Source organism: Pteronotus mesoamericanus, unplaced genomic scaffold (genome assembly GCF_021234165.1).
Source record: "Pteronotus mesoamericanus isolate MK-2021 breed Mesoamerican mustached bat unplaced genomic scaffold, CSHL_Meso_final scaffold_54, whole genome shotgun sequence".
Taxonomy (NCBI): domain Eukaryota; kingdom Metazoa; phylum Chordata; class Mammalia; order Chiroptera; family Mormoopidae; genus Pteronotus; species Pteronotus mesoamericanus.
Genome location: NW_026555321.1, coordinates 32,211,676 through 32,238,840, shown reverse-complemented (window position 1 = coordinate 32,238,840; position 27,165 = coordinate 32,211,676). Strand labels below are relative to the sequence as shown.

General features: G+C 42.9%; 2 protein-coding genes across 3 annotated transcripts; one reads left to right on the top strand and one right to left on the bottom strand.

Moving 5' to 3' along the window:
* Positions 1-1,635: 1,635 nt before the first annotated feature.
* CIDEC (cell death inducing DFFA like effector c) lies at positions 1,636-18,659 on the bottom strand. 2 transcript variants are annotated; one of them, XM_054595906.1, is made up of 6 exons: positions 18,578-18,659; positions 17,154-17,231; positions 16,114-16,267; positions 8,271-8,429; positions 7,998-8,185; positions 1,636-4,968 (listed from the first exon to the last, which is right to left on the bottom strand). In XM_054595906.1, exons 2-6 carry the CDS (start codon positions 17,204-17,206, stop codon positions 4,806-4,808), a joined length of 717 nt encoding a protein of 238 aa, XP_054451881.1. In that variant the 5' UTR covers positions 17,207-17,231; positions 18,578-18,659; the 3' UTR covers positions 1,636-4,805. The 2 variants fall into 2 exon arrangements, with proteins under 2 accessions (XP_054451881.1, XP_054451880.1); XM_054595905.1 differs by lacking the exon at positions 18,578-18,659 and adding an exon at positions 17,488-17,527.
* A 5,418-nt stretch (positions 18,660-24,077) lies between these two features.
* JAGN1 (jagunal homolog 1) lies at positions 24,078-26,797 on the top strand. The gene is made up of 2 exons (XM_054595883.1): positions 24,078-24,237; positions 25,847-26,797. Exons 1-2 carry the CDS (start codon positions 24,149-24,151, stop codon positions 26,307-26,309), a joined length of 552 nt encoding a protein of 183 aa, XP_054451858.1. The 5' UTR covers positions 24,078-24,148; the 3' UTR covers positions 26,310-26,797.
* Positions 26,798-27,165: the final 368 nt, after the last annotated feature.

The window sequence follows — 27,165 nt, the reverse complement described above, 5'->3', positions numbered from 1 at the left end:
TAACCCTGTGCAGATTGTAAGAGAGAGAAGAGTGAGGAGACAGGTGAAGTCTGAACAGGTGTTCAAGCATGGGTTGTAATTGACAGGCTGTGAAGAACTTATACAAATTCACCAGGAGGCAGAGGGAGGGAACAACAGGAGAAATGCATTAGGTGTGTGTGTAGGGTGGGGGGGAGCGGGGTGGTGCTGGTGCTGGTGCTGGTGCTGGGTGGAGGGAGAACAAAATGGATTTTATCCTATAATTACAACTATGGAAAAGTTAGATGCAACCTGTGCCTTGCTTTATTTATTTACTAAGAACACCATAACTTAATCCATTGTTTGAATTAGCAAAAGACTTCAAATTAACCTAAATCCATCAACAGAGGGATGGCTAAGCCAATTGTAGCACACCCATACCCTGCAGCCATTAAGGAAGGTATAGGTCAATATGTGCTGATATTAATCAATCTCCAGAAAATATGAAGTAAAAAAAAGAAAAGTGAAGGGCAGTGTGATTTGAATACACATATACAGTATATATACAGTCATGTGCTGCATGACATTTCGGTCAGTTACAGACTACATGTGATGGTGGTCTTATAAGACTAATGGAGATGAAAAATTCTTACTGCCTAGTGATATTGTAGCTATCATAATGTCATAGCACAAGGTATTATGTGTTTTTGGTGATGCTGGTATAAACAAATCTAATGCACTGCCAGTTGTATAAAAGTATAGCACAGACAATTATGTACAGTGTGTAATACTTGAAAATGGTAATAAGAACTATGAGACTGGTTTATGTATTCACAATACTATACTTTTTATCATTACTTTTGAGTGTACTCTTTCTGCTTATTAAAAAAAAAAAAGTTTGGCGTTGGCTGGTGTGGTTCAATGGATTGAATGCCAGCCTTTGAACCAAAAGGTCACCAGTTTGATTTCCAGTCAGGGCACATGTCTGGGTTGCGGACCAGGTCCCTCGTTGGGGGCATGAGGGAGGCAACTGATTGATGTTTCTGTCACACATCAATGTTTCTCTTCCTCTCTTTCTCCTTCCCTTCCCCTCTCTCTAAAAATAAAGAAAATCTAAGGAAAAAAATAAAAAATTATCTTTAAAAAGTTTGCTATAACAGTATGCCATGTTATAGCAGCAACCCCATACATCCTGTGCTTACTGTATCTCTTAATTGTATCATTTTTTCTTGTGCTTGATTTAATCTTATGTTGTTTTGTACAGTAACATGTTATACAGGCTTGGAGCCTAAGAGCAATAGGCTATACCATGCATCCTAGGTGTGTTGTAGACTATACCATCTAGGTTTGTGTAACTATATGACTATATATGTTGTGAAATTCATGTATATTTATTAGATTTATATACTCCTGCATTTTTTAAAGGACACACAAAAAATGAGGTGGTAGTTGCTTCTGGAGAAGGAATCAGAGGTGAGAAGAGGAATAAATATTTTTTCCCTTTGGAAGTTTTTTAAAGTTTCTTAACTCATTGATACATTGCTTCTACACACACACACACCCCTAGTTTAAAAATCTAAGGTATAAAAGACTATAAGATTCATACAATTGTTTAAATAATAAAACATTTAAAAAATAAAAATCGGTAGAACTAAATTTTATTAAAAGACTGTGTGGTTCTATGTACATGATATTTGAGAATAGGCAAACTGTGTTGGCAGAAAACCAAGTGGATGCCAGAGGCTTGGGGTGGGTGGCGGGATGGGGGTTGACTGAAAGGGGCAGCTTTTTGGCGCGCTGCAAATGGTGGTCACATACTGTGTAGATTTGCCCAAATTTCACTGAACTTTATATACATCTTAAAAGGGTGAATTTTATTGTATATAAGTTATACCTCAAGAAGCTGTATTTCTAATTCAAAGATTTAAATAATCAATTCTTAAATTGGTGTGGGCAAATAGACAGTACTGACAAGAACTTTGGCAAGAATGCAAGGGGCTTTATCTTGTTTTACGCTTGGACATTAGTGTGCTTTGTCAAAAGGCCCCACGGTATTTTAGAATCTTTCTTCTGAAGGTCTCTTGTACATTTATAAGTGTTACAGTAGAATGAGCATCCAGAGGGGAAATAAAGGCAGGGCCCTCACCTTTGCAATCTAACGAAGAACTTAATACAGGAGGCTAAAAGCAAAGGCTCACCCGTTGACCCAGCAGTCCTGAGCCTGGCCCAATAAGGCTGCCAGCCATTCAGAGTAACATAAGCAAAACTATGATAGTGCAGGGAGAAGCCCTTAAAAGTCTGTGTGTATCATCTCCACTAGCTGGGAAATGGAAAATCTTAAGACTGTGTATTCATCCCAAGGCCTGGAAGGGAGAAGGGACTACCATGCCCAAAGGGGGAAAAAAACCCCTAAAACTTCTTTGGTTAACTGCCTGTCTCCCATCATGTATGCAAAATGAACAAATAGAGTCTGGAGCAAGATAAGGATTCCAGCTAATGGACCTTCACACATACCTACGTTCAGGTAGTTACGTCTCCCCAAAGGAAGCTGGCACCACATTTACCTGTCACTTCCTTGCCCCGACCCCACCAACTCTAGAACGTCTCAGGACAAAGGACTCGCCCTCTTGGCGCTCTTGGTTCTTTTTGCTACACTGGGGGCCCCTGGCCAGCCAGCCTCTGGCCACCCTGTTTTTGCCACCCCTGCTCTAGCCACACTTGCTTTCCCTTTCCCATTAGAACCTAGCGCTCCTGAGCTTCACTTGCATGCTAGTAGGCTTGCTGATTTGTAAGTCTTTACTGCATCAGTGAGAAGAACCGAGTTTCTGGGAGCTTCTCCCATACCAAAAGCACCAGCTTGAGCAAGATGGAAAGACTAAGGCAGAGTAGCTGGGACCAGGCCTGCCTTAACTGCAGCAGACCTCTTCTTCACTCCTGTGCTTGGCTCCAGGAGGGGCCATTCCTCTTCTTGGACTAACTGCTGGCCCCATTGAGGTTTGAACTCCCACACTCTGGAATTTTCCCTGAACATGCCCCAGCCTCATCAAAGCCTACCCTCTCCTGTTCACTGCCCACTGCCAGTGCCACTCCATTAATCTCCAAGCTCCTTGAAGAAAAGGAAGAATCTATTTTCCTGGGCTGGGATGGCTCAGTGCCAAGAGTCAGTCACGCAAGACTCACTCGAGAAACTCTAAACTCAGGTGGAGGGAGAGTGGGGACAAATTCCAAGCATCTGCCACCCCCCAGCCCAACTCAGGGTATGACTAATTTTATAGGAGGAGTAAGTAGGCTATAGCCTCAGCAAAGGGTGACCAGAACCAGCTTCTATGCTGACATAAACACTGTGCCTCCATGTGAGAAGACCCATCCCATGGAGCCAGGATGGCATTGAGCCCAGCCTCCAGCCATAACTGCAAGAGCAGGAAAGCCCAGAGCAGAAAATGTTCTGCTACCTCTGGCAGCTCCTCCCATACATGGCTGCAGGGTATGTATGGGTCAGCTGCCAGCATTAACTCTCCAACTCTATCTTTGGTAACCCAGGCCTTTGTCTTTGTTCTTTTTTTTTTTTTTAAGATTTTATTTATTTACTTTTAGAGAGAGGGTAAGGGAGGAAGAGAGAGGAGGGAAACATTGGCGTGCCAGAGAAAATTTGATAGTTGCCTCTAGGACATCCGCAACCAGGAACCCAGCCTGCAACCCAGGCATGTGCTCTGACTGGGAATCAAACCAGTAACCTTTCTGTTTTGGTATGACGCCCATCCCACTGAGCCACACCAGTCAGGGCTGTCTTTGTTCTTAATAAGTCCAAACAGACTTTAAGTAAGGGTCAGAAACGACACATTTTTTAATCTGAGAGATACAGACTAAAGCATGATCAACTGCAAACCTAGCCTTTCTTGCTTGTTTTGTTTGCGATGTTCTATATGAAAAATCCCAGCTCACGGTGATGAGAAATTAATATTCTTTGTGGCTACTTAACAGCTCATTTTGAAATGTTGAAGCTCACAGTTCTGAACTGTCTGGCAAGTTAGGGAAGGCATTGATGGAGAGCTGTGTTACCACTTGGTTACTGCTTTATCACCTAAACACTTAAAAGGTTGTAATGAAGTGCAACAATGAGAAGTTAGAAAGTGCCTGAATCTCACCCTGCCAATAAAGCCCTTCTGATAGGCAAAGTTATTTTAGTAAATTGTTATTTAGTATATGGTTTATATGGTTTGCTCAAGTTTCTGGTTAAGCAGACATTAGTTCCAGAATCAACTGCAATTTTTTTTTTTTTTTTTTTTTTTTGGCAGAAAAAGTGCTATTTCCTGTAACTCCACATTTTGGAGAATGACTTGACAATTGATTCTTCTTTTCCCTTAGACTTTTTCAACTTTCCAGATAGAAACCCACCCTCATCGCCAAAGAACACAGGCAAAGATGTATCAGCGTAAATCATTTCTTGTGAACTCTCTCATATCATACACTAGTGGGCCTGACAATTCACTCAGTAGTATTAGGGATGGTGGCCAGGAGGCAGGGAGTGTGATGAAAGTACAGCACGTGAAGGCAGGTAGCTGAGGGGCAGACTTCCTGCCTAGCCTGTTGGTGACCAGTCTTGGTCAGCTAAGCTACCTTGCGTAGGAAGGAACTGGGCCAGGCCAAAACCCCTCAGTTCTCCTTTGGCCAGCCCACCCCCGGTTTCCAGCCTTTCCCCCTGCTTCCACATTCATAGTCCTGTGGGGATGAGGGAGATGTAGGGAGGTAAGAAGCTCTCTAACTGCCAGGCTTGTGGGTGCTACCAGCTGAGCATGGGGTCTCTAGTCCAGTCCTTGGCAGGAGAAGGCCTCCAAAGACGTGGGCTTTCACTGCAGCATCTTCAGACAGGTTGAGATGAGGGATGGGGTCTTGCTCTTGGGAGGCTGCTCTCCCTCTGTGGCATCCAGAAGCTGCTGCATGTAACAGGAGGTGCCGAGCAGCACGTGGCCCGTGGCCTGCATGCTGAGGAGGGCCCACCGAAGAGTTTCCCTGGGTGAAATGAGAAGGCAGTAGAGTCAAAACACAAAGAAAGCCCCTGCCTGCATCTCCTAAATGCTCCTTCCCCACAAGTCATGTGCAAACAGAAACAGATGCTGCCTTCCCCCAGCAGATGGGAAAGGGTCTACAGGTATTACCATTAACTGTACCTTAAGTGAGATGTCCAAAATTTGAGCTCATTTAACAAGGCCTTTTATTTTTGTAATACTACTTGACCCACCATATTGATCTACATAACATGAAAATTCTAACTCTGCCCTTCACAATATCTGTTCTAGACTCTGAGGCTTTTCCAAGTCAGTTGTAGTCAAGCTAATTTTCAGAGTGCTGGACATGAAGACACCATTTCGATCCCATGCAGGGTTAGGAGGTTGAAATGACATAAACCACTTAACATGGGGCCTCATGTGTAGAAGAGTAAGGGCGTTGTGGGGTCAGGAGTAGCTGTTTGAATGCTTGACCACTTTAACCAAGCTCTTAGGCAAATCTGTTTAAAAGAGACAGGTGAGAGTCACTAGCATGTCAGTCCTAGAGGTTATCAGGGAGAGGAAAACAAAAGGAAAATAAATACTCCCTGGATGATATTAAAACTTATCTTCTATTAACCTTCATTCAATAAATGATGGTTGAGGTAGAGGGGGGCAGAAAGACAATTAGAACCATAAACAACAACACATAAAAATACTTTAAAAATATAAAGGTTGTATCAGAGATGTACACCCATTTCTTAAAGTACAGAACTGAGGCTTAAAACCAGTTGTCCAGCCATAAATAGGAATCAAATTCTTATACATGTTACAATGTGGATGAGACTTGAAACCATTATGCTAAGTAAAATAAGCCAGACACAAAGAGACGAGTCTTGTATGATTCCACTTGTATGAGAGCCATAAAATAGGCAAATTAAATAGAGATAGAATGTAGAACAGAGGTTACCAGGGGCTAAGGGCGAGGGGAGTAGGGGGTTAATGTTTAATGGGTACAGAGTTTCAGTTTGGGATGATGAAAATGTTCTGGAAATGGATAGCAGTGATGATTATACAACACTGTGAGTGCCACTGAATTGTACACCAGAAAGTAGTTAAAATGGTCAATTTTATGTGATGTGTATTCTAGCATAATTAAAAAACCAACAGCTAGCCAACAGCACCATGTCACTACACTGACTGCAGTTTGCAATTGTTTTTTTGATACCAAAAAGTCTCCTGAGTTTAGGACTGAGACTCTTATTTCCCTTAAAGGGACTAAAACTTCTTTCTCTGGACTGAAATCCACAAACTACTGACAGCAAGCCCAGAACAAGAGAGGGCATGATGTGGTGTAGGTGGAACAGGGGACTTCTAGTCATAGAAACAGGCTCAAGTCTGCCACTGAGTTTTTTGTCATCTCTGGCAAGCAGAACCACGCAGTGTCAGGTCCCTCATCTGCAGATTGGGTGTGCAGAGACTAAAGTCAGAACGCCCAGAAGGTCTGATATATGCCACCTACATATGTTTTGGCAGAATTCTGGAGACCCTGAGCAGGACTTCTTAGAAGCTCCCTGAGAGAAAGGGTCATATGGATCTTCAGTCATTCTACAATTATTTGAATTACTGCTATCTGCTAGCATTCATCAAGGTACTGGAAGCAACACAAATTCTTGCCTTCATGGAGCTTGTCCTGACATCTTGTTCTTTAGCTTACAGAACAGGGCCAAGAACACAGTGGGTACTCACTACAGACTAAGTTAAGCAACTGGAGAAGAGCGGAATCTGTCAGAAGAGACAGGCAAGAGGTCATACTCTGTTCCTCCTTAGCTCTGTGGCTTTGGATTCATTGGATGGCCTCTGCCTCAGTGGCCACATCCTTCTAACGGGGTAGCAATGCTGCAGAGTACCACTGCAGCAGCTGCATTGGCAGAACACTACCGTAACATTCCTCATCTTATGATTTTTTTTTTTAGATTTTAAAAAAAATTATTTTTAGAGAGAGGGGGTGGGAGGGAGAAAGAGAGGGAGAGAAACATATGATGTGCAAGAGATACAAAGGCCTGTTGCCTCTCGCATATCCCCAGTTGGGGACCTGGCCCACAACCCAGGCATGTGCCCTGACTGGGGACTGAACCAGTGATGTTTAGGTTCACAGGTTAGCACTCATTCTACTCAGCCACACCAGCCAGGGCCTTCCTCTTATGATTTAATGTATCCTCATGTTTCCTCTGATATTTGATTAGGACTTCTGAAAGTAAAGTAAAAAGTTTTCAAAAGGTCATTAGATAACACAAATGGCTATTGTCTGACCATAGACATGCAAATTAATTCTGTCCTATGGGGAGACAATTATTTCACCCCTCCCGCCCCCATGGAAAATTCCAATTTTGTACCTATAAATTAATTTCAGCTTTATTGATGGACCTTGTATATAGGTGGGGTTCTGAATTCTCCTTTGAACTGATTATAACTTCTTGCTGATTCTCTCATTAATTAATGAGTTAAATAAAACCTTTTTGAAAAAACTTTTTTAATTTTTTTTTTTAAGAGAGAAGAATGGAAGGAAAGGGAGGGGAGAGAGAGAGAGAGAGAGAGAGAAAGAGAGAGAGGGAGAGATTGATTTGTTTTTCTATGTTGCTATGCATTCATGGGTTGTTTCTTGTATGTGCCCTGATGGGGGATTGAACTCACAACCTTGGCGTGTCAGGATGACACTCTAATCAACTAAGCTACCTAGTCAGGGCCTCAATAAAATCTGTGACACGTGTTCATTTTTAACAGTTGATTAGAAGACTATTTAGGAAAACCTACTATTTTAAGTGGAAAAAAATTAGAAAAACTACCTGCAGGAGTATGTGTACCCCTTTGGCATACACTAGTGAAAGCTAAAGCACTAGTTAAGCCATAAGTTCTGAACAAATGCTAACTGTCTTGCTTTGTCAGCATCAATACCAGTCCCAGGCCCTAAAAGGCTAAGGTCCATGTGAGCAGATAGGGGTTCTTCCAGTGCCGCATACCCACCCTGCCCCCAGTTCACCCCAATTCACTCACTTCATCATGCGCTTGGCTCCATAGCAGTTCAGATTGTAGGAAAGGGAGTATGTGCCATAGAGAGTTGCCTTTACATTCAGGCAGCCAAAGAGGTCCTGTGGGTTCATCTTGTACAGGTCAAAAGTTACACGGGCCACATCGATCTTCTTGGCAGGCTTACAGGAGGGGGAGAGTTGGTACCTAGTGCCCTGTATCAAGACAAGTATGTGGTTGGAACCTCTCAAGGACTTCGTCCAGACTCCCAAAGCTCTCCCTCCACGGGTGGCACCTCACCTGCTCTGATGGGGGCTGCCATTTCTGCCCCTTCTGGAGGACCATGAACACTGTGTCATCTGCCAGGGTCTGGAAGTACTCTTCTGTCTCTACTGCTGTGCCATCTTCCTCCAGGACCAGGAACAAGGGCTTGTCCTCCAGCATCAGGATGTCCCGGGCCTGGGGAAAAAAGTTAGTGATGCTTCTGCCATCCCCATGTAGCTACAGAGCTGGTTGGTGCACAGGACAATGCTCCAACCAACTAAGCCACATGGCCAGGGTTAGTTATATCACATTGTTAATTGATTCACCTATTTTTTAAAAACTTTATATTTACTTATAGAGAGAGAGGAAGGGAGGGAGAAAGGGTGGAACAGAAACATCAATGTGTAAGAGATACATCAATTGGTTGCCTCTTGCATGCCCTAGGCCACAACCCAGGCATGTGCCCTGACTGGGAAACAAACCAGTGACCTTTTGGTCAACAGGCTGGCACTCAGTCCACTAAGCCACACCAGCAAAGCCTGATTCATCAATTGATGGACCTTTGGTTTCCATTTTTTGAGTATCACAAATAATGCTATTATGAACATTCATGTACAAGTTCTTGAGTGAACATATGTTTCTTATTTTCCTGGGTATGTGCCTAGTAGTGACATTGCTGAGTCGTAAGTAACCCCATTTTTAACTTTTTAAAGCACTACCAAACTGTTTTCAAAAGCAGCGGCATTATTTTATATTCCCACCACAAACGTATGAGGATTCCAATTTCTCCACAATCTCATCAACATTTGTTATTGTCTGTCTTTTTTATTTTGGCTGGTATGAAGTGATTTTGATTTGCATTTCCTTAATGACAAAGATGAGGAATATATTTTCATGTGTTGTTAGCCACTTGTATAGCTTCTTTACAGAAATGTCTACTCAAAACCTTGCACATTTTTAATTAGGGTGTCTTTTTATTGTTGAGTTATAAGAGTTCTTTATATAGTCTTGATATTAGACCCTTATGAGATATGCAATTTGCAAATATTTTCTCCCATTCTTTTCCCTTGATTGTTTGTGCTTTGGTGCCATATCTAAGAAACCAAGATCATGAATGCTTATATCTATATTTTCTTCTAAGGGTTTTATAGTTTTAGCTCTTCATTTAGCTCTTTCATCTATTTTGACTTAATTTTGTACATATGTGAGAGAGGGATCCAACTTTATTCTTTTACATGTGCCTATCCCATTGTCCCACCACTATTTGTTGAAAAGAGTATTTTTTCTCCATTTAATAGTCTTGGCATCCTGTCAAAAATCAACTTACCAAATATACATGGGTTTATTTCTGGACTTTCAATTCTATTCCATTGATTTGTATGTCTTATGGACTGAATTGTATAGTCCCAAAATTTATATTCTGAAGACATAAGTACTAGTGCCAAATGGGATTGTATTTGTAAGTAGAATTTTTAAAGAGGTAATTTAGACTTCTGGCCAAGATGGAGGCATAAGAAGATATCCTTCACTTCCTTGCACAACCAGAAGAAGGACAAAACCAATTTAAAAACAAAAAACAACCAGAACTGCCAGAAATTAGTACTGTATGGAATCCAAAAATGAAGGAGTTAAAGAAGAAATATTCATCCAGACTGCGCCACAAAGCACTGGTTGCCCCACCCTGGCGAATACCTACGGCTCTGCCCCTTACAACACAACAGGTGCACCGAAACAAAGAAATATGGCCCAAATGAAAGAAGACTTCAAAGCTCCTGAAAAAGAATTAAGCAACGAGGAGATAGCCAACCTATCAGATATTCATTGTATAATATTCATTTTAATATTCATTTTGTAAGACTTATACCTCTTATTAAACTTATTCTTAAATATTTTATTCTCATTGATACTATTAGAAATTGAATTGTTTTCTTAATTTCATTTTCATATTGTTTATTTCCAGTATGGAGTTACAATTGATTTTTTAAAATTATATTTTATTGATTATGCTATTACAATTGTCCCATTTTTTTCTCCCCTTTATTCCCCTCCACCCTGCACCAGCTAAGCCACATGGCCAGGGTTAGTTATATCACATTGTTAATTGATTCACCTATTTTTTAAAAATTTTATATTTACTTATAGAGAGAGAGGAAGGGAGGGAGAAAGGGTGGGACACCCTCCCCCAAGCATTTCTCCCACCCCCTTAGTTCATGTCCATGGGTCATACATACAAGTTCTTTGGCTTCTCCATATCCTTTATTATTCTTAATCTCCCCCTGCCTATTTTGTACCGGCTATTTATGCTTCTTATTCCCTGTACCTTTCCTCCCGTTCTTCCCCCTGCCCTCTGATCTCCATTTCTACTATTCTGTTCCTATTCTAGTTGTTTGTTCAGTTTTTATTTTATTTTACTTCATTTTATTTACTTTAGGTTCAGTTGTTGATAACTGTGAGTTTCTTGTCATTTTACTATTTGTAGTTTTTCATCTTCTTTTTCTTTGATAAGTCCCTTTAACATTTCCTATAATAAAGGCTTGGTGATGATGAACTCTTATAATTTGACCTAATCTGGGAAGCACTTTATCTGCTCTTTCATTCTAAATGATAGCTTTGCTGGATAGAGTAATCTTGGATGTAGGTCCTTGTCTTCCATGACTTTGAATACATCTCTCCCTTCTTGCCTGTAAGGTTTCTTTGGAGAAATCAGCTGACAGTCTGATAAGAACTCCTTTGTAGGTAACTCTCTGCTTTTCTCTTGCTGCTTTTAAGATTCTCTCCTTACCTTTAATCTTGGGTAATGTAATTATGATGTGCCTTGGTGTGTGCTTCCTTTGGTCCAACTTCCTTGGGACTCTGAGCTTCCTAGATCTCCTGGAAGTCTATTTCCTTGGCCAGATTGGGGAAATTCTCCTTCATTATTTTTTCAAATAAGTTTTCAATTTCTTGCTCTTCCTCTTCTTCTGGTACCCCTATGATTTGGATGTTGGAGCTTTTAAAGTTGTCCTGAGGTTCCTAAGCCTCTCTCTCTCTCTCTTTTTTTAAATTCTTGCTTCTTCATTCGGTTCTGGTTGAATGTTTATTTCTTCCTCATGCTCCCAATCATTGATTTGCGGCCTGGTTTCCTTCCCTTTACTATTGTTTCCCTGTATATTTTTCTTTATTTCACTTTGCATAGCCTTCACTTTTTCCTCCATTTTGCGACCATACTCAGCCAATTCAGTGAGCATCCAGATTACCAGTGTTTTGAATTGTGCTCATTGCTTAGTTCTATTTTTGGAGCTTTGATCTGTTCTTTCATTTGGCCCATATTTCTTGGTCTCAGTACACCTGTTATGTTGGGAGGGGCAGAGCCTTAGGTATTCCCAGGAGGTGTCGGGGGACCACCCCAGCCTCAGGTTGCTTGTGACACTGTGTGTGGGGGAGGGGTCCGAGAGGGGACAATGCTGCTTGCTCGGTCCTCAGCCGGCTTTCAGTCACTTCCCCCGCCACCCACAAGCAAATAGGGCCCTTCCGTTGCTGATTCCTGGGTGGGTGGGTTTGTGTACGTTCTAGGACCCTGTGGGTCTCTCCAAAGGAGTCTCCTGTGAAGGCGGGAGTTTGTCCCGCTGCTGCAACCCCCACAGGTTTTTACCTCCAGAGGTTTTGAGGCTTTCTATTCCTGCACTGGAACCCTGGATTGCATGGTCTGTCTCACTCCCCAGCTGTTCCTCCTGGTTTATCCACATGCAAATGTGGGACCACCCGATCCAGTCTGCCAGCCGCTGCCTTGCCACGTGTCCTCTCTGCCCCTGCTGCCTGTCTCTGTTCCTCCTACCAGTCTGGATGAATCTTTCTCCTTTAGCTTCTTGGTTGTTGGACTTCCATACAGTTCGATTTTCTGTCAGTTCTGGTTATTTTTTTGTTTTTAAATTTGTTGTTGTCCTTCTTTTGGTTATTCGAGTAGGCAAAGTGTATCTACCTATGCTTCCATCTTGGCTGAAAGTCTACAATTGATTTTTATATATTGATCTCATATCTTACAACGTTGTTGAACTCATTTATTCGCTCTAATTTTGTATGAGTGTTTGTGTGTGTGTGTGTGTGTGTGTGTGTGTGTGTGTATTCCTTAGGATTTCCAATAACAAGATCATGTCATCTGCAAATAGAGGTAGTTTCACTTCTTGTTTTCCCATTAGGGTACCTTTTATCCCATAATCTTGTCAAATTACCCTGGCTAGAACCTCCAGTACAATGTTGAATAGAAGTGGCAAGAGCAGACATCCTTATCTTATTCTTATTCTTAGGGGGAAAGCTTTCAGAGTTCTACCATTAAGTATAATGTTAGCTGTTGCCCTGGCTGGTGTGCCTCAGGGCACTGAGCCCTGGCTTGTGAACCAAAGGGTCGCTCGTTCGATTCCCAGTCAGGGCACATGTCTGGGTTGTGGGCCAGATCCCCAGTAGGGGATGCGTGAGGCAACCACACATTGATGTTTCTCTCCCTCTCTCTGTTTCCCTCTGTCGAAAAATAAATAAATAAATAAATATTTAAAAATATAGAATGTTAGCTGTCAATTTTTTATAGATGTTCTTTATCACACACATGTAATTTAAAATTTTCTAATAGTCACATTAAAATAAAAACAGGTGAAATTACTTATAATATATTTAATCCAATCTAAAATATATGTATATAATTGAGATAAAATTTATAAGATTTTATATTTTTAAGTCTTCAAAATCTTATATATACTTTATGCTTAAGCACATCCCAATTTCAACTAGATAAATTTCAAGAGTTCAGTAACCATATGTAACTAGGAGCTACTGCATTGGAGAATGCAACTGTAAACAGACCAAGGTTTGAATTTTAGCCTCCCTACTTCATTGTTCTGAACTTAATCAAGTCATGTCATTTCACTAAACTAGTTTCTTCATCCAAAAATTTGAGGCAAGTACAGTGTTAGAACCCTCATAATGATTAAATGTAAAAGTGTATGAGATGATAGTTTGGGTTCCCAGTGAATAAACTTGGCCTCTGCCCCTAGAAAATGGGAATAATTGTAACTATCTCAAGGTTATGATTATAAGAAATGCTATATATGAGTCATATGGCAGGATACATAATCCATAATGTGCAGTTACTAAATTTTATACCATACTAATTAAAATGGAAAAAGACCTATGACATGTCATAGGATAAAAAGTCAGGCTCCATACTGTATAACCCAATTTTTAAGTAAGTTATATGTAAGGATAGACAATTTAGAACGTTCATGGTCATACCATTAGCTATCTTGGAATAGTAGAATTCCCACCTTACTTTTCTTACTTGGATTCACTAGAGAACATATTTTTCTGCTTACAATCTTTTAAAGACCTGGGATCAACAAAACACCAATAGCATTGAACACACTTAGCTCCCACATCTTGGTTTCTGAATACCATTTTTCGTTAAAATGAAGCAAATCTTCTTAGAAAAAATGGTGAACTCAAGGGCTAGGGCAGCAATGATGAGCCTATAATACCCTGTTGTGCCAGAAAGAAAGCACAACACAGAAATAAGGCTGAAGGGAGTCCCACTGGCCAAGACTGGGACAATCTGAGCATCAATAAAAATAATTGTCAGCATCCTTAGATCTCATTTAAATGGGGATTCTTGAGTCCTTTTTGATATAAGTAAATGAATAAATTGAAATTTAGATGCAGAATGAGATTTTACTTAGTGCAAAATACCTCCCTAGAAAATAGTTAACACAAAGAGAAAAATAATAATTTTACATAGAGAAGCCTGACTATACCTTTTTATTCAAATCTTCCAAGTTAAACAGTAATGTGACAAATCACAATTGTATGCAATTAGACAATTCTACACTAAAGGAGAATAAACAAAACGACTGTAATCTTCAAAACAGTCATGGCCAGGAAAGTCAATGAAATTGAAGAACTGTTCCAGATTGAAGGAGACTAGAGATGTACAATTTAATAGAACACTTGATCCTGACCTGGGTCCTTTTGTGACAAAGCATATTATTGGGACAATTGAAATACTTGAATGGAGTTTCAAGATCAAATTGTAGTAGTCATGTAATATTGTATTTTCCCTGATTTTGATGGTTGTGGTTATATAGAAGAATATCCTTGTTTGGAGAAAACACACATTGAAGAGTCCAAGAACGATAGGCATCAGGTTGGCAACTTACTCTCAAATGATACAGAAAGTCTTGTATCGTTCTTGCAACATCGCTTGTTTGAGATTGTTTAAAAAAAAAAACAATTTTAAGAACATCCTCCAATAGCATACAGTTTTTTAACATGAAACGCAACTGTTCTCTGCCATAGCCAATAAGGGACTTCATAACCTGGTCTCTGCCAACCATATCTCCTTACCCTTTCTCCTCTCACTTTCTCTGCTCTTTTCTTTCTGTTGCTAAATTTGGAAAGGTAGTCTCGATAAACAGATGTCCTCCCTGCTCTGTTGGTAAGATCACTTCTAACCTGTGGTCCATCTTAGAAAGCTGAAGCCTCACTGCCGTTCCTCCCTGCATCCTCTGGAGTTAGAGCTCTTACTAGGAATTGCCAAACTCAGTGGCTATAAGAATCTACTGAAGAATCTGCTAAAAATGACAATCCCTGAGCCTCACTCATGACCGAATCAGTTTCAGGCAAATAAGTGTGGGAAGCCATGTGTTAACAAGGCCATTTTAATGCATAAGGTGTTCCCCCAACCAGAGACTCAAGTGTGAAAGATCACTTTTGATTCAAGGCACAAAAAATGTAGTCAGGCACAAAAATTGTAGTCTGGCACAACCAGAAGCCTCAAAAGAGAAGAGAAATTGGCTTCCAGGAAGAATGGGCCTAATTCAGAGAAATGGGGGAGGAGAACCTAGAATAGAGGGTTAGGTCAGGTAAGATTTCTATATGCTAAGCAGTCTAGTAATTGGAAGCCTAATTCAAACATTTCATCTATGTCAGGACCTGGACTTCCAGATGAGCAGGGTCCCACCTCCTGGTGCTGATAAACTAGTGGGGCAGTGAAACACATGATGTCTATGGAGGCAGAACAGATGATGCTGTAGGCCAGGCAGTGGGAGAAGGTACTCCAACCAAGTGGAGAGGGAGCCTGAAAATAGGGAAGGGTATCACTACCTTCCACAAGAGTTGTATATCCTGGTTTCCTCCTCTGGAAGCTTTCCTTGTTAATAGTTTGAAGAAAGTCTTCCACAGTCACTAAAAAGCCTTATATGATAAGTCAATACAGGAGACAGTCTGCGGAGAACTGCCCTGGCTAAACTAAAGGGAGGAGATGGGGAAGGGAATGTCCAAAATCTTGCCCATTTCCCCAAATTTCAGGCACTTCTACAGTTTAAGAACGATTGAAAAAAGCAACCTAAGGATCCTTCCAAAGAGAAAATATGCTCTGGGCCATGGCTAGGTAGCTCAGTTGGTTAGAGCATCATCCCCGTACACCAAGGTTGCGGGCTCAATCCCGAGTCAGGGCACATACAAGAATCAACCAATGAATACAAAAATAAGTGGAACAACAAATTGGTGCTTCTCTTTCTCTCCCTTACCGCTTCCTCTCTCTCTCAAATCAATCAACAAAAAAGAAAGAAAATATGCTCTGAAAATACCACTGATTTTCAGTGGTACAGGGAGGCAACATACTGTTTTTCCCCTATCAACAGACAATATCACTAATCAATTGAAAAGCACTCTAGGCAGGCGCTAACAACCCATTTGAGCTGGCATTAGAACAGAAATCTTTTCCCCATGTAAGCCATGAACTCCATGCTTGCTGAACTCCCAGCTCATGACCTGGAGGACAGAGGCAGCTTGCAGGGCCAACTCAGAGCCAAGGTCTCCGTGGTTCGGCTGTGCAGAGGTCAGACCCACCCCTCACCTTGTGGAGGAGGTCCTCCAGACTGTGCGCCATGATGCCCTTCCGCACGCTCCGGTCCTTGGTGCTCACTCTGCAGGGCCGGGCTCTGAGGGGCTTCTGGCTGGGCAATGGCAGCAGCTGCTGGGTCACTGCTGAGGTGCTCATTGGCACAAACCTGGGGGTGGTTTTGGACATCAGAATAAGCTGTCTGCTGCTTCCCAGCTCTCACCCCATCCCACAGCAGGGCAGCTCACTTCCTAATCCCTCTAGGCTGAGCTTACTATATTCCTCCTCCCCTATCACTTACCACGCTTGCTGTAGATAGTCCTACTCAAAAGTCAGCTACATCAGTGCACCTCAGATTTTAATGGGCTATAAGTCCTTGGGGGATCTTGGTGAAACACAGATTCTGATTCAGTAGGTCTGGGTGGAAGTTGAGATTGTGTATGTCTAATAAGTTCCCATGTGATACTGACTCTGCCTGTTCTCAGGCCATGAGGAGGCACAAGGTTGATAGAAGACCCACCCCTCATTCCCCCAATTCCACTTTCCTCTCTAGACCTCATTATTCTCACCTGCAGAGTGAGATGAAGTGGAGAAGCTGACATCAGTGTAAGGTGTTTTTAAACTCTGACATACATGATGTAGAACCAAAGGAATGGAGGGAATCTGGGTTTTGGAGTCAGGCAGGCCAGAGGGTGAATCCTGGCTCCACCATCCTATCCATGTGCTAGGTGATTGAGAGCATCCACTCTGTGCTTCAGTTTCCTCATCTATTAATTTGGTATAATAATCCTTATCTCCCAAAGAGAGCTTTAAATGAGAACAAGAGCAAAAGCACCAAGCACAGAGTGGTGGTGGTTGGGGGCTGTGTACCAGGGTTAACTCAGCCTGAGGGCTTACTGGAAGGACAAAAATCTTGGGTTCACTCCAGGCCTCCTGAATCAGAATCTGCATTTTATCAAGATGCCCAAGTGAATTATGTGACACTGAAATGTGCGAAGCTGTGCCTTACAGCTCACAAGTAGCTCCCCTTCCCTTCCACCGTTGGTTCTCCTCACCTGCACAGGGACTTGGGGTGGAGAAGGCTGAGGGACTTCATGGCATATTCCATCCTTCTCACCTGGACTCTGTTGGACCTGGGGAAAAATCAGAAACAACTCTTTGTGGTGGGCTGGGGGCTTTCCTCTCCTCTCTCTCATCATTTGACTCAATACAACCCCACTCCCATCCAGCAAGCCTCCACTCCGTCTCCCCTCTCAACTCACAGACACCTTCCCCAGCCCTTCTCCTGTTCTACACTGTGCACACCAACTGTGACCACGCTGGAGACCCCCTCAGTGTCCAGGCTCAGCCCCACTCAGCAGCCGCTCCACCCTCCTCAATACCACTCACTCCATGTTTCTCCGACTCTGGCTCTGATCACACTGATCCTAAGTCAGGGCTAAAGAGGTCCAGCCTGATTAGTTCCTTTCTGGGGGCAGAGTCCACTTTATGTTGGCAGGACGTGAGTCACACCACCTCACACTGCTGGGGACTGTTCCCGCACCTCTGATCCAGAGACCTCACAGGTCAGGCCCTCCCAGGCCAGGCAGCCCAGCCTAAGCTTGCTCCCTCCGATGGATCCTCGAGCGAGCTTAACCCTCCTGAGGCTTCCCACTGACTAAAGGGACTTACTGCGATGAAGAAGATCTTCTATATCTAGTCTCTCTATTTCTGGAGCTACTAGCCCTAGGTGGCGATTGAGCACTTGAAATGTTGCTAGTACACCTAAGGAGCTAGATTTTTAATTTTATTTAACACTAATTAATTTAAATTTAAATAGCCACTGTGTCTTATGGCTCTGGCAACCATACTGGGCAACACAGCTCTAGCTGACAGCCTTGGGCTCACCTGCCACCACTTTATTTCCTAAACCTCTACGGTCCAGTTCTTGCATGCTCCAAGTCTTTGCACAGGCAGTTCACTCCACCTGCAATGCCTTCCTTCCATTTGGCCCAAGGCCAAATGTTTGTAGCTTTGAAACCCCAGTTGCATTGTTTCCTACTCCTTAGAAGGGACTTCTTACATGACTCACAGAATTTCCCCTTCATTCTGCCTTTCCTACTTCCTAGCCAAGTGTTTGTTTCTGCCTTTGCCCCCAGCGCCTATGTTGCCTGGCCCTGAGGTGTTCTCTGTAATCCTAGGCTCCAGCACAGAAAGGGCTGGGCGCAGACCAATGGCCTCAAGCAGTGGTCACGGAAGAAAAGCCTCCTCCCCACCCAGGTAAATTCACTCTTCCTTCCAACAATGTGGGGAAGGGACCTCCTCAGGCCTACCTAGCCTGCGAAAGCCCTCTCCCCCACTTTGCACTACTCAAGTCTGCTTGTTTTGGCCCCACCTCTCACTCCTACTCCTTATCCATAGCAAAACTCTGCCAAACCCTACCTCACCTGCTCTCCAAGAGCCAAAAAAACAAAACACCCCAAAACAAAAAACTCCTTACCTCCCCCTCACAGTCTCCTAACCTCTTTACAATACTTCCCTGCTCAGCACCTCCCGCCCTCCGTTTTATTTCCAGCTCGGGAAGCCCCTCCCCTGGCCTTCAGTGCCAGCTGGGGAAAAGAGCAAGGGGAGTGAGTGCACAGCTCTCCCCCTTGGGATTTCAGGCCAGCCTAACTGCCAGAAAAGGCCTGAAAGGCGGGGAGGCGGCATGTTACGACAGCTCTGGGACAGAGCCTGTCCCAGGGCGAGGTATCAGGCACAGAGGGCACAGAAAACAGGCCCTTGTGGGTTGTGGCTCCAGCTCCACCCATGGTAGCTGCTGAGTGTAGACAAGTTGCCTTATGCTCATGATCTCCAGTTTCTCTCCCTGTACAAAAGGGAATAATGATTCCTGTATCAAAGGATTAAGGTGGATTGAGGTGAGGATTCATGATAATAAAAGTAAAGGGCTTTGCAACAAAGACACTTAATAGATAGAAGAGAATATTGGTATTATTAATAATATAATTATTTAATAATAGCAGAGGCTAATACTAGTTGAAATGTGTAGTGGTTCAGAGGGTAAGATCTATGACCCAGCAATTATACTCCTAGATATATTGAAAGATAGATAGATAAATAGATTATCTACTCCTAGATATGCGTATATAATCTCCAAGAGACATAAAAATGTTTGTCTATACAAAACTTATACGTGAGTGTTTATTAGCATTATTAATAATAGCCAAAATTTAGAAACAACCCAAATATTCATCAGTTGATGAATGGATAAAAAATGTGGTATATCCATAAGTAGAAAATTATTCATCAATAAAAAGGATAGGTGCTATTACATGAATGAACTTTGAAAACATATGTAAAGTGAAAGAAGCCAGTCACAAAGATCACATATATGTTTTTATGATTTCATTTATATGAAATGTCCAGAATAGGCAAAACTATAAAGGCAGAAAATGTATTAGTGGTTGCTTAGAGCTGGGGCTGGGGAATGGGAGGGGAATGGGAAGTGACTGTTAATAGGTACAGAGTTTCTTTCAGAGGAGACAAAAATGTTCTAATCTGTTAAATTTAATCACAATTTATTTTGGCAATGATTGCACAGCCCTGTGAATATACTAAAACCCATTAAATTTTATACTTGAGTGGGAGAATTGCATGGTATGTGAATTATATCTCAATAATGCAGTTTTTTAAAAGGCTTATTTATTTATTTTTAGAGAGAGGGGAAGGGAGGGAGAAACAGAGGGAGAGAAACATCGATGTGAGAGAGGAACATCTCTTATGCATCCTGGCCAGGAACTGAACCTGCAACCCAGGTATATGCTCTGACCAGGAGTTGAATTGGCAATCTTTTGCTTTGTGGATGATGCCCAACCAACTGAGCCACACTGGTCAAGTAAATAACACAGGTTTGTTTCTTTGTTTTTTTTTAAAAACTAGTCCAATTTTAGTGCAGGATTTTTCATACCAGTGAGTGCATCAGAATCACCTGGAGGGTTTGCTAAAATTCAGGCTGCTGGGCTCCACCCCCGAGCTTCTGGCTCAGTATGTCTGGGGTGGAGCCTAAGAAAATGTACTAACAAATTCCTAGGTGATGCTGAAGCCGTGGCTACTTAGGTACAATATTTTGAAAATCAGCAGTCCAGGACTAGCTGTGTGACATAATTCCTCTAAACTTCAGCTGGAAATGACAAATGGGGATTAAAAGTAATTCCTACCCTATTGGGTTGTCATGAAGATTAAATGAGATAATTGTGAAGTGTACTTGCTGTAGAGCTTAGTACATTCATCAGGCTCAATTAATAGCTACTATAATTATAATTTTTCATCACCATTATTATTTAGATCTAAATCCTTCTCTGGAGGAGCTCCCAAGCTACCATCATTCACATGTGCCAGCGTTCCCAGGGGCTGAGAATATACCAGGAAACAAAGCCGCCTTGTCCTATACTTCAAGGAGCTGACATCACTGGAGGAGGGGGGAACTCTGACCATGAACAAATATGCAAATGAACAAAATAATTCAGATAACGATGCACTGAGAAGAAAATAAAACAAGGTGATATGATAGCAAATGGCTGGAGAGCTAGATTGGCCTTGGATTTAAGAAGGTCAGAGGGGAGGTAAGCTTTCAGCTAAATCCTGACTGGTGAGAAGCCAGTCTTTTGAAGCTTTGGAGTGACTTAGTCCACTTGGGCTGCTATAAAATACCATGGATTAATGGTTTATAAAAAACAGAAATTTATTTCTCATAATTCTGGAGCCTGGCAAATCCTAGATGAAGGTACAGGTAGATTTAGGGTCTGGTGAGAATTGGCTTCCTAGTTCACAGGCAGCTCTCCTCTCCGTGTCCTCCTATGGGGAGGGGCAAGGGAGTCTGTTTTGTAAGGATACTAATCCCACCTCCCGAAAACCCCACCTCCAAACTCCATCACATTGGGTATTGGGTTTCAACATAAGCATGGGGAGAGTTGGGGAGGAAAGACACAAACATTGAGTCTATTGCATCCTGCCTGAGTCGGGAAGTCAGTCTTTAATAGTCCGTGGGAGGAACATCCGCCCCTCTCCCTGTTCCAGGTCAAGGAAACATCAATGCATAGGATTTAAGAAGGGAATGAGTAGGGTGTGGAGACAGGAATACAAACCACTAAACTTTAAAGCAGACCAAGAACCAGAAAGTCTAAACAAATACTTCAGGGAGGAAGCTGAGGAAAAGAGTTGTGGCCCCTCCTTTGGACATTCACACCTGAAACATTTATTGAATGTTCCACATGTGTTCAGTGTCTCATGATAGGCCAATGGATGACTCAGAAGCAGTCTGGCCCTGACGAACACCCAGTGCATCATGGACTTTGTACACAATAAAGACAATAATAACCACAAGCTCAAGAAAATATCTGCCAGAGGGGTGGGGGTGGGTGATGGGGGGTAGAGGTAGAGGGAAGAAATGGGAGATTGGTTCCATGAGCCAGAAAATTCTTCACAATGCTTAGAAGAAGATGGTTTGACTCCATTGGAATTTATTTATTCAACAGCATTTCTTGAGCTTTTACGTTGTGCCACGCATAGTGGGCTCCTGGGGACACAGATATTGGACACAACCCTCTCATTGAAAAGATCACATTCTAATGGGTGAGCCAGATGTCTGAGCATGGTTCTCAAACTCTGAAGAGAGTAAAATCATTTGAGACACCTTGGAGTTGAGAAGGTATAGCTATGACTTAAAATCAAGAAGCCAAAAAAAATTATACATGCAATTGTATTAAAAAATATCCTGAATATTAAATTTGTAATACTATGAGTAAAGTCAAAGACATAAAATAAACAAAACTTATGGCCAAGATGGAGGCATAGGTAGATACACTTTGCCTCCTTAAACAACCAAAAGAAGGACAACAAATTTAAAAACAAAAATAACCAGACTGCCAGAAAAATCAAACTGTATGGAAGTCCAACAACCAAGAGGCTAAAGGAGAAACATTCATCCAGACTAGTAGGAGGAACAGAGACAGGCAGCAGGGGCAGAGAGGCAAGGCAGCGGCTGGCGGACTGAATCAGGTGGTCCCACATTTGCATGTGGATAAACCAGGAGGAACAGCTGGGGAGTGAGACAGACCGTGCAATCCAGGGTTCCAGTGCAGGAATAGAAAGCCTCAAAACCTCTGGAGGTAAAAACCTGTGGGGGTTGCAGCAGCGGGACAAACTCCCGCCTTCACAGGAGACTCCTTTGGAGAGACCCACAGGGTCCTAGAACGTACACAAACCCACCCACCCAGGAATCAGCAACGGAAGGGCCCTATTTGCTTGTGGGTGGCGGGGGAAGTGACTGAAAGCCGGCTGAGGACCGAGCAAGCAGCATTGTCCCCTCTCGGACCCCTCCCCCACACACAGTGTCACAAGGCAGCAACCTGAGGCTGGGGTGGTCCCCCGACACCTCCAGGGAATACCTAAGGCTCTGCCCCTCCCAACATAACAGGTGTACTGAGACCAAGAAATATGGGCCAAATGAAAGAACAGATCAAAGCTCCAAAAATAGAACTAAGCAATGAGCACAATTCAAAACACTGGTAATCTGGATGCTCACTGAATTGGCTGAGTATGGTCGCAAAATGGAGGAAAAAGTGAAGGCTATGCAAAGTGAAATAAAGAAAAATATACAGGGAAACAATAGTAAAGGAAAGGAGACCAGGCCGCAAATCAATGATTGGGAGCAAAAAGAAGAAATAAACATTCAAGCAGAAAAGAATAAAGATACAAGACTTTATCAAAAAAATGAGAGGTTTAGGACCTATATCCAAGATTACTCTATCCAGCAAAGCTATCATTTAGAATGGAAGGGCAGATAAACTGCTTCCCAGATAAGGTCAAATTAGAAGAGTACATCATCACCAAGCCTTTATTATAGCAAATGTAGTAAAACTACTGACGCTGGTTCCCCACACCATGAGATCAAGAAATCATCTCCACATTTGAAAGAAATACGGGGAGTGCTCATGGGGGCAGTGGCTCAGCAAGCAAATCAGGTTTACAGGAGTCATAGGGAGGGTGGGCCAGGCTGGTCTCACCCCCTTCCCCACTTATCACTGACTTACCAGCCCACCTGACCTCATGGGTAAGCATTCAGCAACTACCCAATGTGTGCCACACTACTACACTCTTGCCTTCTTTCATCCATGATGTGTGAAGGGGCCCTTTAAATAAATGAACAAGTGTCCTAAGCAATCACCCAAAGATTGCCCTTCCTGTCCTCAAATCCTGTGACTGGAATCACTTGATAACACTGTGATATATTTTCAATGAGGTGCCTTTCTTAACTGACCAAATGCTGCATTACTTGGCCTCTAAATCACTCAAGTGTGTAAGTTTGTAAAAAAAATAAAATAAAATAAAAACAAACATTTCACCTAAAATGTCACATTGTGTACTTGAGTGTGATATTGTTATGATACAGAATTACATGCTTATGATTTTGTAATAAAAGATTTTGTAATAAGCAAGGGGCATCATTTGTGCCAGATCTTGTATTTACTTTTTATTGGGTTAAAATGTCCTGAACAAAATTAACTATTTTAGGTGCACAGCTAAGCAACATTAAGTACTTTCACATTATTGTGCAACCATCACCACATTCATCTCCTGAATTTTTCATCTTCCTTTTCATTTCTGCACGTATTAAACAGCTCCTTGTTCCCTCCTCCCCCAGTCCCTGGCAACCACCCTTCAACTTCCTTCCTCTACTTAATTAATTGTTTCAAGGCCTTAGCATATTTGAAAAATATGCCAGGCAGAATGCAAGGAGATGGCAAGGCAGGCATGGGGGAGCTGCGAAGATAATTTCCTGCGCACTGAAGAGGCGGCCTGAGCGGGGCGGGGCGGGAAGACGGGGTGGGCGGGAAGACGGGGTGGGCGGGAAGAGAGTGACCATAGAGTCGGTCCTCCTGAGACAGAGGGACCGGAAGTTGGCTTCATAGAACTGTGCGCCTGCTGGGGTTCCGGAACTGAGACGGCGCGAACAGATCCTGCAGGCTGCAGAGGGTTGGCGTGAGGGGCTCCGGGGTTTTGGGCGGGGCTGATGGCGTCTCGGGCAGGCCCGCGAGCTGCCGGAACCGACGGCAGTGACTTCCAGCACCGGGAGCGTGTCGCCAAGCATTACCTGATGAGGTATGAAGTGAGGCGAGGAGCTCTGAGGCTCCCCCGGTAGGGCCTGGGAAGTGACACCCCCCCGACATCAGGCTCTTACTCCCTAGCCAGTCCCCGCTCACCTGCCAAGTCCCCTCCTCCCGGGTCGGTCCCCAGTTCTGGAAAGCCCAGCCGCTCCCGTAGGTTCATCCCTTGATCCGCCCTGTGCCTTGAAGGGGTGTGGACTCGCCTGGGCTCCAGTTACGGTGATGCTGGGCCCGCTGTGTAACTTCGGAAACCTAATTTCTAATGGACCCTCAGTTTCTTCACCTGCAAAAGGAAACAAGTAATCGATCTTTTAGGGCTGGGTGAAATGGTGAGCTAGTAATTCGTAAAAGGACATAGCATAAGATCTAGCTCAAAACACGAGTCTGCACAATACATGGTAGCAGCTATATTTGGGGCCCTTCTGGGGAATGGACCGTAAAGACCAGCCTTTCCCTGCCTAAAATGAATTTTATAAACACCCCCACGTAAGAGGTATTTCTTCATTACCCCTTCAAAAAACATTTACCGAGCTTCTACTTGGCATGCATCTTGAGCTAGGCACTGAGGATATAATAGAAAAAGCAGACCTGGTTTTTGTATGCATATTGCACCTTAAATTAAAAAGCTTGTTAACAAAACAAAAAGAAAACCTTGTCCCTGTCTTCATGCATCTTAAAGTCTAGAGATGACTGACTGTTCCACCTTTTCTCACTTTCTGTAATGAATATTTTTAAAATAAAAAAATTTAAAAATTTATTTTCTTAAATCCATTTAACTCTCTCAGAATGCTTTTTTTTGCATCTTTCTCTCCAGAGTTTTCAAGAATGACAAACTCTTTGGACCCTCAATTCATTTTTATCCTTATGACCCCTGCCTAAGGACACCTTACAATCCAAGCAAATATTTTCTTGCTTGCCCAGAGCAGAAACTGGCCTCCAGTATGTGAAGAGGATACATTTATGACCTGAGAGAGTTAGAAGAGTAAGGAATAATGTACTTCCTTTAGATGAAACAGTCTACTCTAGCTGGAGAAGTATGAGCAACCAGAGCTAGTTTTCTCACTGCCTATACCTCCTTCATCTAAGCTATACTCGTAGGGTGTGAAGTCATTTTTCTGAACACGGCTCAGAGTTACTCTTCTGCCTTTAAACTGACTCTTCATAGTCATTGCAACTTCATATCCTGCTACTCCCCTCCTCTCTACAATGTATTCCTGCCATATGCAACCACTGGCTTTCCTGGAATACAAATGCCCATGTCTTTTTGCCTGCATGCAATTACCTCTGTTTGGAATTCCCATCTCCATTCACCCCAGAGAGCGCAGCTCAACTATCACCCTCCTCTAAATAGCCTTCTTAGATGCCCCATCCCAAGCAGAATTGATTACTGCTTCCTGTGATCCCATGTATCTTGCAACATATATTTACTAGAGCTCTTGCAGTTCATTTTCTGTTTCTTCTTCCTCTGTTCCTTGTGGCAAGTGTCTAGGCAGGATCTGTATTTTACTGACATTTGTATCCCATTGTCCAGTATACTTGTCTGGCATATAGTTGGTCAGAAAATGTTGAATGAAAGGTACTTCTCCCTCTGCTCTGCCCCACAGTGTGACTCTCAAGTATGAAATCAAGAAGCTGATCTACGTGCATCTGGTCATATGGCTGTTGCTGGTTGCCAAGATGAGTGTGGGACACCTGAGGCTCTTGTCGCATGATCAGGTGGCCATGCCCTATCAGTGGGAGTACCCATATTTGCTGAGCATTGTGCCCTCTCTCCTGGGCCTTCTCTCCTTCCCCCGCAACAACATTAGCTACCTGGTGCTCTCCATGATCAGCATGGGGCTCTTTTCCATCGCGCCGCTCATTTATGGCAGCATGGAGATGTTCCCTGCTGCACAGCAGCTCTATCGCTATGGGAAGGCCTACCGCTTCCTCTTTGGTTTTTCTGCTGTGTCCGTCATGTACCTGGTGTTGGTGCTGGCAGTTCAAGTGCATGCCTGGCAGTTGTACTACAGCAAGAAGCTCCTAGACTCTTGGTTTACCAGCACACAGGAGAAGAAGCGTAAATGAAGCCTGCCTGGTGGACTGATCTCTGGGGTGAAGCCTAGCCCTCCCATTGAGAGGGTAAAGGAGCTGTTCTAAAATCTTTGGTGTAATTTTAACAGCTGTGATGTTGACAACTAGTGCAAATTAAGCCCAAGTTTGGGAAAGCTGCTACTATTGTCATCAGCCGAGTTCGCAAAACTATATTTAACTTATTCCTGGTTGGCTGGAACTGAGTGAAGAACAGCTGTAAATCACACTTCAGTTAGTTTAAGTTGAAGCCTTTCAGGATTTTTCTTTTAAGACTGAGTATCGTCCTCGCCTCTTAGTCATTCTCTCCATTTCCATCCATTACCTCTTAACCTCCGAGACTGAAGGAGATGGAGAATAAACCAAATTCTTCAATCTATGGGTTGTTGGGCAAGAAACATTTAGGAGGCTGCTTTCCCTGCAGGTTGTCTCTATTGTGAATCATTTTAATTAAAAAGACCATCAATAAAGTTATAACTGCCCTGTCCACCCTGTGCTTTGTGTTTGTGATTTAACAGTGTGATGGTTCATTGCCTGAATGCCCTCCTACACTAGGAGATAGATGGAAGCTCCCTATGAAACCTGCAGTGGCCATAGAGAAGTGCACAGGGTGTAAGAACTTATGTCATAGTTGCCACCCTGTAGCTGGTAGACAGGAACTATCATGGGCCTATAATCTCTTCACCTATAGAATGGTCCATTCTCATTTATCCAGTTTGGGTAATGGAGTCTTCTTTTGGTCATATATTCATGTTTATCATTCAGTACTAACAGAGTGTCAGTTATTTGTTTGATACAGTAGTTGGCCTCATCTGGGGGATATTTTCTAAGATCCCCAGTGGATGCCTGAAGC

Excerpts from the sequence above, each read along its gene's own strand:
- CIDEC (XM_054595905.1), bottom strand. Across the intron at positions 8,186-8,270 it reads GGCAGCCCCCATCAGAGCAG|GGCACTAGGTACCAACTCTC; the intron begins GTGAGGTGCCAC and ends GTCTTGATACAG. Across the intron at positions 4,969-7,997 it reads GGAGCCAAGCGCATGATGAA|GGAAACTCTTCGGTGGGCCC; the intron begins GTGAGTGAATTG and ends CATTTCACCCAG.
- JAGN1 (XM_054595883.1), top strand. The coding sequence starts at position 24,149 with ATGGCGTCTCGGGCAGGCCCGCGAGCTGCCGGAACCGACGGCAGTGAC. Across the intron at positions 24,238-25,846 it reads GCCAAGCATTACCTGATGAG|TGTGACTCTCAAGTATGAAA; the intron begins GTATGAAGTGAG and ends TCTGCCCCACAG.